The sequence below is a fragment of the Falco naumanni genome, chromosome 8 (genome assembly GCF_017639655.2).
Source record: "Falco naumanni isolate bFalNau1 chromosome 8, bFalNau1.pat, whole genome shotgun sequence".
NCBI lineage: Eukaryota > Metazoa > Chordata > Aves > Falconiformes > Falconidae > Falco > Falco naumanni.
The window spans coordinates 59,899,817-59,911,230 of NC_054061.1; the positions used below are offsets into that span (position 1 = coordinate 59,899,817).

At 42.6% G+C, this 11,414-nt stretch overlaps 1 protein-coding gene across 3 annotated transcripts in view; it reads left to right on the plus strand.

Moving 5' to 3' along the window:
* The window catches only part of DIP2A (disco interacting protein 2 homolog A), a 121,747-nt gene that overhangs the window by 90,636 nt on the left and 19,697 nt on the right, over positions 1-11,414 (plus strand). For 2 of the 3 annotated variants that reach the window (XM_040604697.1, XM_040604698.1), the window contains exons 19-25: positions 5,212-5,348; positions 6,740-6,820; positions 7,016-7,143; positions 8,844-8,958; positions 10,114-10,315; positions 10,892-11,001; positions 11,140-11,220. In XM_040604697.1, coding sequence (XP_040460631.1) covers positions 5,212-5,348; positions 6,740-6,820; positions 7,016-7,143; positions 8,844-8,958; positions 10,114-10,315; positions 10,892-11,001; positions 11,140-11,220 — 854 coding nt within the window. Of the gene's footprint in view, positions 1-5,211; positions 5,349-6,739; positions 6,821-7,015; positions 7,144-8,843; positions 8,959-9,875; positions 9,964-10,113; positions 10,316-10,891; positions 11,002-11,139; positions 11,221-11,414 lie in introns of those variants that run through there. The other variant, XR_005829446.1, reaches the window with a different exon arrangement.

The window sequence follows — 11,414 nt, forward strand, 5'->3', positions numbered from 1 at the left end:
TGATCCCCACTGAAAACATTCAAGGTCTTGAAAGGGGCTACATGCCCAGTCTTTCAAACGTCTTAGGACACAGAAACTCACATTTCTGAATTTCGTTTGTAGTCTCCTAGCCAAGAACTAGTAAATCACGCTGAGGCTTGTTCAGTCAAGCCAAGTGGTTTTGATCTCATAACCCTGGAAGACCCCTGGTGTATTTCAGTCAGGAACCAGCTGGTTAAAAGGTCCACTTTTGCCCTCCTTTTCTTCAGATCCTGCTATTTGTTCTGAGACACTGAGCCCACCGGCTTAGGGGATCTTATTCAACAGACCCCTCAGCACCAGGATCACGTCTTACATCACTGCTGTTTAACCCACAGGCCACTCTTGATGCCACATTCACTTCAGTTGCCTCGGCTGTTCACTTTCGTTATCTATCGTGAATGCCAATCACAAGAGCCACCAGGGAAGTGCAAGCACCCACGAAGAAATCTTCCCATCCCATCAAAGATAGCATGGGAATTCTTGAAAGTGAACCTTGTATGCATTCCTCTGGAATATTCTCCACAGCTGATGGAGGGATGATGTTTTGCCTCACCTGTTGACCACCTTGGGCTATTCTGCATGGTTTTTCTCTGCGAAAAGCAATATTTGGCTCATAACAGTCTTCAGTTCGTTTTTTCAAATTGGGCTGATAAAGATGGTAGGGAGAGTACCAAACCTCTCTTCTTCTGCCTGTTTTGTGCCTCCAACTGTCACATCAACTGGGATGTGATATGTCGTCTGTCATCTTAGAAGCTTATTGTACCTTGTGCTTGGACCTGGACATGGATACTTGGGATATTCAAGTTAAGTTTGCCTCCCTGCTGCTTCCTGACCAAGCATTTCTATTCTGTTACTGGGATCCTTCTCACATTCTTTCCTTGACAGGAGAGTAACCCACTCTAATCCAGAAGATCTGTGTCCCTGTAGCTCCTAATCATGCAAAGCCTGGTTCATAGGACTGCTGCAGCAGCTACTTTTTTATACTCCAGCAGAAAACTTTGGGTTGGTGCCAGATCTTGGGCTTCTGCAAGATGAACATGCATATACAGTTTCAAGTTCCGGATTGTGACTGTATTCCGTACTTTTCCCAGAAGTTCAAGGAGGATGGTTGGAATTTCTCAAATGGCAGAATGCTTACTTTGTCTCCGGCCTGTGGATGTCTGGGATGTTACTGTTTCTTCTGTCCGCGTCTCAGCAAACATTAACCTACGTTCTGGTAGTTGTTAAAATACATCTTCACTGCAGAGGAATCTGGTTGCTTTATCTTGGTGCCTGATTCATGAAAGGAGTTGTTACAGAACAACTATGTGAAGCTTTCATTACTTTTCCTTAGGTTGTGAATGCGGGATAGCAGTGCCTCATTCCTGCTCAGTCCTTAGGATTTATCATAGTCATCAGTTCTGCATGTTCCACTTGGCTTCAGTCTGTCACACGATGGCACAACAGAATGCAACACTGCAGAACTTCTCCTGGAGATCTGTGGCAGTGTGCACACTTGTGCTGAGATGCTTGCTTCCAATTTAATTGTTGTGCTTTGCATGCTTGTGTGACCACCTCTAGGGTCTAAAGTCTTGTGTATCCTTATCTAGGACGTTGACCTGCTTTATGCCTATTGCCCTTCTCAGAGGAGCAGGGAAAGGTTCAGGTCCCTGCGCTGGACATCCCCATGTGCTGCTTTCTTCAAAGATTAGGTTTCTCTGGAAACCCTGCAGATACCTTCCAGAGTGGTGGTAGAGGCATTACATCCTGGCCTGTTAGTGCTTTTCCTAAGGCTTTATCCTCCAGAGCAGAAGTTCTAACTAAAGACTGTAGTGCAAGGAGGGCCCTCTTGTTTTTTTTCTCATGGACTCAGGGCTTTTAGGAAGACTTGCTTGCTACAAGAAGATCCTGGAGTTCCACTGCTGGCACACAGTAACAGTCCAAATGGATATCAGTTGCGTAAGGATCCACTGTGAAACTGAGAAAGTGGAACAAGAGAGCACTTCCTAACACTCATCAGGTGCTTTTTGGTAGTAGCCACCTGCTGTGCAGGCCTCGGACATTCTTCTTACATCATGTTGTGCTGGTCTTGAAACATCAAAGCTGAATCCAGTCTTTGGTAGGGCATCAGTGCAGTCATTTGTTTGCACAGTACGGTTCTCATCCTCTGCCAGAAGTCTCATGGCAGGGCTTAACCACTGAGCGTCATCATCTATAAGAATGTACATGTGGACTCATTTGAAGAAAGAAAACTTTCTTATCAGTAATCAGTGTTCTTCGTGATGTGTAGTCCACATGTACATTCCCGTCCCATCTGCTTTTCCCTTCTCTCTAATTCTTTTTCAGATGCAATGCTGTTGAGAGAGACTGAAATGGTGGTAGATGCACTCTCTTGTATGTCACATGAAGCAGGAAAAGAAGGAGAAGCGAGAGTACAGGCTCTACAGATACTGCAAAAGGAAAACCTTGCAGTATCACATGGCAGGGCAGAACTCTGCCTGCTGTTAGAATGTACGTGTAGACTACCTGTATCATACATTGGTTACTGGTAAGTATTTTTTCTTACTTGATCAGGGTGATAGGATTGTCCTTGGGTTTCATGGATGGAGCATCATTTTGGGACTGTAGGCTAATCTGTTGGGTTTTCCATGTTTGTGAATGAGTTGAGGACTGCAGCATTTGTGTATGCCTGCAAATTGGTGTGCTTTCTCTAGTTATTAACACTTATCTCTGCATCATCGCTTAAAAGTTTTGTGATTAACTCAAGTTATTTCCTGTGGTAATAAACTATTTATTCTGTTTCGATTTACCATTAAGTTTTAAATGGCCTTTTCTTCCAGTTTTTCCTCCTGAATTGCAAAATGTATTTTTTTTTTCATGACTAACTGATATAGTTCATACAGTATAATTTAACTTCAACCTTCTAGTTGATACGTATGATTTTCAGCAACTGAAACTCTTCTAGTTCCGACTTGGACCTGTGTCATGGTGTAACCCCGGCCAGCAACTAAGCTCCACACAGCTGCTCACTCCCTGTCCTCGCACCCAGAGGGATGGGGAGGAAAATCGGAAAGGAGTGTAAAACTTGAGGGTTTTACTTGAGGGTTAAAAGAACAATTTACTAATTAAAACAGAATAAAAATGAAAGAACAATATTAACAATAATGACGATCAAAGTTATAGTGAAAGGGTAAGGGGAAAGGATAAAATGCAAAGGGAAGGGGAGAAAGAAAAACAAGTGATGCACAATACAGCTGCTCGCCACTGCTGACTGATGCCCAGCCAGTTCCCGAGCAGCAATCAGCCAGCCGTGGTGCTTGGCTGCTGGCCGGGGTTAAACCGCAACGGTCCTTTTCCAATTGCCTTGTCAGTGCCCCCTTCTTTAGGGAGTGATCCAGCTGCGTGGCTCCCCGACCTGCCAACTCTAAACTATTAGCCCCATTATCCCAGCAATAAAGCAACCAGGTAGTAAATGTGTTCACCTGGTGGTTGGACATAATCTTTCCACATGTGCCGGGGTTAAACCACAACAACCTGTACCAGAATTTGAGTGTCATCTCCTTATTTGGTCACCAAAGGTTATCATTGCATGATTCCAAACATTTTATTCATTAACGCTAGTTGTTCTGATAGATATTTTTTATAAAACCAAGGTAATTTACAGGTTGATCTATTGGTAGGGTGAATTATTGTCTCTCCTGTTCAGACCTAAGTTGCTGAGAACTGAATACTTCTCTGAGATTTGAAAATGCGCCTATGAACCTGTTCTGCCAGCAGAGTTCTTGGTCTGTGTTTGCAGTGGCGCTGGATTTTTCATGTATTAGTAGTATTAAAGGAATTTGTGATTCCTCTTCCTGCTAGTTGGACAGTGGTAAAACTAAGGGCTACCTGTATATCATTTAAGATTGGCTAAATTAGAAAACAGTGATACAGTCTTTCATAATGGCTGTTGTAAGCTTCATCTGGGCTTCCGATCTGATTTATGTTCCATGGCCAGAACATTCCAAAGGAATCGATGAAAATAAACCAACTTCCTGATACGTCGGGTGTCTCTTGGCTGTTTTCTTGTCTTTAATATAGTGTGCATTGACCACAAAGTACTCTAATCTGTGTTGGAAGCAGATGCAGTGGGAAAGGGCAGAACATTTATGGCACAGTCTGCATTATTTTTCAAAGGCTGCGTTTATTTTATATTGACCCAGGTAGCCATTTTGGTTTCCTTGCTAATCTTGAGTCTTAAGTGCTAAGCTAAACTTCTTGCTTCATCATGTCTTCTGCCTCCATATCCTTTTTCCTTTCCCTTTCAGCCTAGGAAAGGACAAATCCAGACTACTTAAACAAGGGCTCTGCTTAGCCAGAGAAACCGCTCAGAAAACAGTGGCTTCAAAAGTAAATATAGCCGGTGGCCAGAGCAAAGTTCAGTGTAATAGCTGGTTTGCAAGTCTGTATATCCTTGATTAAAAATAAGATAAAGTGTAGGAAGACTTAAGAGATTTCAGAAGAAAACTGATGAAGGGTAATAGCAGTAGGACCTTCATGAAATGTAGTCCTTTTAATGAGCTGAAGGTCATCATCAAACTGGGGATAGTGAAGAGAGAATGTGCAGTGACAGGAGTAAGTTCAGTAAGGGATAACTCTGACCTAAGTTGTCTGTGTTCTCCAAATAATAGTTGGCAGACTGTCCTGCTTTAAAAGAAGATGGGACATAGTGCAGAAAAATCATTGACCTGACAGTGAGAGAGTAAAATAGCTTTGTTTTCTCTCCATTTCTAATGTGTTTCTCATGTAACTTAAGGGGTGATGCTATGAATACCAAAGTGTGCAATAAATAAAAGGAATGGTAGGTCTGTAAATGCTATCTTCTTGTTTTTCCTCTTTATTTTCATATGTGCTTGTACTTGATCAAGCCATCTGCCTTCGTGTTGAGAAGCAGTTGGTATGGTTTTGGATTCAGTGCAGCTGATATGTAGGCTGTAAAGCACTGTAAGGAAAAAATAATTGCATTTGCAAACTTGCATCTTTCCTCTTGGAGAATACATTACACAGGCTGTCAAAAAGATGGACGGAGCTCTCTTGCATGCTGTGTTTCTGCTGTAACTGGTAGATAATTGATACCAAAACCTTCATCTGCCTGTCAGTGGCGAAGCAACTTCTGTGTCAGCTGCTGCTGCATACCAATGCTGTGATTCTGTGTTCTTCCTCTCCCTTTAGCAAATGTGTGTGTTGTGAAGGTGGATGGGACTCCGTATCTGTGTAAAGCCGATGAGGTTGGAGAAATATGTGTGAATTCAGGTGCAACTGGCATGGCATATTTCGGCCTTGTTGGAATCACCAAGAATGTGTTTGAGGTTTGTATTTCTCTTTTCATTGTTAAATTTCTAGTGTTTCTTCTTGCAAATAAACTTATTTGTTCCTTAAACCTCCAATTTTATTAGAAAAAGCCCTGCCAAATACACTTTGCTTCATTCTCTATCAGAATGTGAAATTCTGTCTCTTAAAACCAAAAATCCAAAGTACCATCAGCACTCAACTAGCTGCTTGCATACTCTGCAATCCAGTGTTGTGCCTGTGTTAGCATTGTAATTCATCTTGGTTCTGCATTAACACAGCAGTCTTATGCAAAGTTAACCTGAAGACATTTCAAGTTTATTGGTGCGCAGCTTGAGATGTAGAGTTCGAAGTAGGTCTGATATTTGCCAGCTTCTTCCAAATACAACTAAAATGTATTTGTGAAGATGCAGTAACTTAGTTCTAAAAGTTTCCTCTGTGTATTGCAAACAGTATGTGCTTTTCGAAATGAACTTTATTGGTGATCTGCTGTAATGCTTAGAACACTAGTTTGCTGTGGGATGTATGACATTATGTTCCTAGGTATATGGAAGAAGAGACAGTAAGGATGATACAGCATTAGCAGTCATAAGCCTTGTAGTTTGTCACAGTAAAGCAAAAGTGATCTTTCTGCCCAGATTTTTCCTCACAGTGGCGCCCCAATTTCATGTTTTCCGTTTCTGGCAAGAAAGGAGCGTAAGTCCTTTGGGAATCACACACAGAGTAGTGTTACACTGGGCAGCAGTGTGAAGACTTGGCTGAAGTATGGAGTTCTACCTGAGAGATGAAAGAAATGCTGACCATAGTCTTCTCTTTCAAAGAAAAGCTCTTCTCTCTCGGCTTGCCAAGCCTCAAACAGCTTGGCTTTCAGCACGGTCCTTAGCTAGTGAGAGAGCAGTGAGAAACCTGCTGTAATGGAAGAGGTGGGGGGTGAGGGGAAGGCAAGGAAACCACCTCGGCAGGTGGGAGGAACTTGCTGATGAGCTTAATGCTTTCGCTCTCTTTCTCCATTGAAGGCGGTGGTCCCATAATTGCAACAAACTTGACTTTCTCTAAGTTTCTGATAGGTGGTGTTTGTGCAATTGAAGCAAGGTGCCTGGATAGAGATCTCATGGGGGATGATAGTAGTAACAACAGAGTATGTGCTATAAGAGTCCATACTGGAAAACCTGTTTTGCAAAGCAGTGTGAACTCTCGTTATGAAGGCTAAGTAGCTGAGAAAAGGAAGAAAGCAAGCTACCGGAGAGTTAAGAACTGGTGTGTTCTTCATTATTCAAAAACTGTTGTACATACTTCACGTGATACTCACTGTTGTATCAGTTAATTTTTCAACTGAGTGTAGAGCTGCAGAAAGCATTTTAACTTCACTTTTCTTATCAGTACTGTGAGTGTCTGAATATTTGTTTTTCAGGCCATTCCAGTGACGGCAGCCGGCGTTCCTGTTTCAGACCAGCCCTTTACAAGAACAGGATTGCTTGGCTTTGTGGGTCCTGTAAGTGTGAATGAACCATCCGGGGCTCGGTTTTGTCCTGACCCCAAATCTAAGTGGTGCCCCTGAATTCAGCAGAACTTTGTGTCAGGGCAGTGACCTCATACAGATCTTGAGAATATTGTTGGTTTTAGTCAGGCATGTATTGCCAGGAGTCTGGAGCTACCCCCCTCTATTTATAATCTGTCTTCTTTACAGGACTATTTGGTGTTTGTGGTAGGAAAATTGGATGGCCTAATGACAGTGAGTGGCCGCAGGCACAATGCGGATGATGTGGTAGCCACCGCGCTGGCAGTCGAACCCATGAAGTTTGTCTATCGGGGAAGGTGAGTATGTTAAAAATGTCACCACTACTGATGAGACTTTTTAACTCATTTTTTCACCTGGAAATGATCAACAAGTAACACAGTGTACATAGAAGCTCTGCATGTGAATTGTTACACGTGTATTTTGTAGGAAGGGTGGCACTAGGCTGTGATATGCCAGGTGAGAGCTTGGCTGTCCCTGTGAACTTGGCAGACACCCTCTGCATACATAATAGATTCACATTCCCTTTCACATAGTATAAACACAGATCTTGGAGTGTCAGTTTAAACCTTTCAGAGCTGCTCTGAAGACAGTCACATGACGCTTGTATGCCAAATGTAAAACACAACTCCCCTTTGTCCACCTGAGCCTTTCATGCAGGGTGACCGAGGGCAGAACTTTGCAGCACGTTTTGAAGGACAGACAAGGAGTGTTGAGGCTGCTGAAAGACTTTGAAGGACAGTTTTTGTTGTATGACCAACCTTACTGCTCCTCGCTGGTCAATGGCTCAACATCCAGATGGACATCAGTGATGAGTGGTGTCCCTCAGGGGCCCGTACTGGGACCTGTACTGTTTAGTATCTTCACCAGTGACACGGTAGGATTGAGTGCACCCTCAGCAGATTTACAGATGACACCAAGCTGAGTGGTGTGGGTGACACACCTGAGGGACAGCATGCCATCCAGAGGGACTTCAGCTCCAGAAGTGGGCCCATGTGAACCTTATGAGGTTCAGCAAGGCGAAGTGCAGGGTCCTGCAGCTGGGTCAGGGCAGCAATGGAACACCTCTCCTGTGAAGAAAGACTGAGGGAGCTGGGGGTGTTCAGCCTGGAGAAGGCTCTGAGGGGACCTTCTAGAGGCCTTCCAACACCTAAAGGGGCATTATAAAAAAGATGGGGGCAGACTTTTTAATAGGGCCCATTGCAATAGGACAAGGTGTAATGGTTTTAAACTAAAAGAGGGTAAATTCATAAAGAAGAATTTTTTTACAGTGAGTGTGGTGAAACATTGGCACTGGTTGCCCAGAAAAGTGGTAGATGTCCCATCCCTGGAAACATTCAAGGCCAGGCTGGATGGAGCTCGGAGCAACCTGATCTAGTTGAAGATGTCCCTGCTCACTGCAGGGGGGTTAGACTGGGTGACCTTTAAAGGTCCCTTCTGACCCCAGCCATTCTGTGATTCTATGAAAGTCAAGCTTTTCTCATTTTTGCATCACTTGTGCAATTCATGTATCATAAAAATAACGGCACATACCTGGTTGAGACATTAACATTTTACCTTAGAAGATGCAAGCCTAAAACTAATTTAAGTCACAAGTGAGAGTAAGTATTTTTCAGTGCGAGCACTACAGACGTGCTGGTCAGTAATTTGGCATAGTGGTTGTCTTTCAGAGGGGACTTCATATGTACGTGCAATGAATTTAGCGTGCATGATGGTTACATGAGCAAGGTTTGCACAGCCCCTGCACGTATGGAACCTGCCTGTGTTAAACACATGCTACATTGGTGACTGCAAATTTGACACCCAACAGAAAGAAGTTACAATAATGAACCTATTTTGTTATAAATTTGTCTGTGATTTTGCGATGATCTGGCATGAATAATGCTTGTGTTTGTTGAAACGGTACCACTAAAGGTTGCAGTCCTTTCCACATTATAATAAGCCATGCTATGTTCATCATATGTTGCATCCTATCATTCTTCTGTCCTTTGCGTTTTAGGATAGCAGTGTTTTCTGTGACCGTTTTGCATGATGATCGAATAGTGCTTGTGGCAGAGCAGCGCCCTGATGCATCAGAGGAGGATAGTTTTCAGTGGATGAGCAGGGTTCTACAGGTAGTCAGTCTGTCCTTTCTCTCTTTTCAGGTGAATAAGGCTGATGTATGAAATGAGAATATTAGAGCATATTTTTTTTCCATAAGAAAAACCTATCAGTGTTACTACATAAAGTTGTAATAAGCTGACTTCAGAATGTATTTCAGGGTCAGTAGTTAACAGAATTTTGTAAAAAGTAGGATTTCCTTTCAGAATGTTTTTTAACTTCATACTACTAGTTCTAAGGATGATAGTTTTTGGTTTAATTCTGCACATCTCTGCTGATTTCATACTGGCTGGGAGAGTTAAGTCTGAAAATGTTTAAGGGTATTCTTAGTGCCAAGTATCTAAAACAGACCCTGAAATCTTTTTATATCACTAACATCCCTATTCTAGATCTCCAACAGTAAGGTTAAAAACTCTACCTTGATTACTTTATTGCTGTTCTGGGGGAGGGGGCAGGAGGGAGGGGAAATCTGGCAGATTTGCATTTGAGGATTTTGGAATTAATCGAGCAGTTCTAAAGAAGGTAAAGAGTGAGAGCAATTATGGAAGAAGACTGGTGAAGGGACAACTGAAGGGAAAGCTAGAGAGAACAACTTAAGGAAAGATTCCTCTTAACAGTAAAGCAGTTGTGCAATAATGGTTGCTATCTACTTTCAGCTTTATAATCTTTTTAGAGGGAATATCAGGTAATAGAAAGGCTGTTTTTCATGGGAGAAAACACATTATTTCTCTTTTTAGAAGTGTCATAGCTAAAATAGACACTTAAGTTTTAGACAGCAAGATGTTTCCCTCTATTTTTGTGGTTTTATGTTCTACTGCGCTTCTGTGATTGTGCCATACGTGCTAAATTTGCTGTGGTATAATTTTGGCTTTTTAAAATCTCTGCACTTTTTGCCCACTTTTAAGAGACTTTCCTAATCCCTGATGTGCAGGTGGCATCCCCTTGATAAGAGTGCACAAGCAAAGTCCTGGGTCTGCTCCTGCTCCCATTGAAGTCATGGCACAGCTTCTATGAGTTCAGTGAGTGCAGAATTGGACCCTTTATTTGCAAATTGTAGTGCAAGTAAAAATTTTAATGTTACTAAATGACTGAATTCAAATTCTTGCTCTAGCTACATCCCAGTTGATAATGTGGAATGTTTTTGGGTTTTTTTCTTTCTTTCTGTCAAGGCAATTGATAGCATTCACCAAGTGGGCGTCTACTGTCTCGCCTTGGTGCCAGCCAACACTTTGCCAAAGGCTCCACTTGGAGGAATTCATATTTCGGAAACCAAGCAGCGCTTTCTAGAAGGTGCTCTGCACCCTTGTAATGTCTTGATGTGTCCACATACTTGTGTTACTAACCTGCCTAAGCCGCGACAGAAACAACCAGGTGAGTAAACCGGAGCGCGTTCCTTAGCTCTGCGCGTCTGTCTCCAAGGGTGTGCGTGGAATATGATCCAGGGGCAGTGTGGCAGCTCAGGGCTGTGCATGTTGGGTGGCTTTAAGCTGCCTAACTTGGCAGAGCTAGTGGTGATGTCAGAGCAGCCCAGAGCCCAGGGAGGGCGTTGTCTTATGCCTCAAATCCCAGGTAAACGCAAGGACGTACAGCATGTACCCATTTCATGCTTCTGTAGCTGTGTTGTCAATTGTTCCTGTACTGACCACCTTGCAAAGGCCAGTAACTCTAAATATAAAACAATAAAACTGAAGTCCAGGCAGACCTCAATCTGCTGAATCAGTGTAGACTGATTTTTAATGTGCTCTGCTGATAATGGGCGGATATTTAGTGTACCATACTAGCCTCTTCTCTCTTTTTCTGTGCAATGTGATCCTTGGTTTTAGCTTTTCATCTTTTCAGATCTGTGTTACATACGGCATTTATAGTAATGTACAGGCTGAATTCTAGATTATTACATGTTCCTTATATTACTTTTCCTCATTTTGCACTGTGTTTTTCAAAATGCAGATGTTGGTCCTGCTTCAATGATAGTAGGAAACCTTGTTGCTGGAAAGAGAATTGCACAAGCCTCAGGGAGAGATGTTACCCAGTTGGAGGATAACGACCAGGCAAGAAAGGTAACACTGATGTCCTGGTATTGTTAAATATTTGAATTGGCTAATTCAAAATGAGAGAAAACCACTTAGGGTATTCTGCTGAAACTAAGCATGCTGCATTTTGAGTGAATCTGAGTGTCTCCTTTTTTTCTGTTTCAGTTCCTGTATTTAGCGGATGTTCTCCAGTGGCGAGCCCAGACAACTCCAGATCATCCCCTCTTCCTTCTGTTGAATTCCAAGGTGAGATGCACTTTAGGTCATACTTGGAGATTGAGATCAGCAAAACATCGTTTGGATTCTAAGAAAATTCCAGCTAGAAGTCTTTTCCTAAAACGCTTCAGGTTACTTTGATGAAGCAGACAAAAATTGCTCGTTAACAAGCAGCAGAACTTTTCCACATCTGGAATTTCAGTATGTATTCTGCCTAGCTTAAA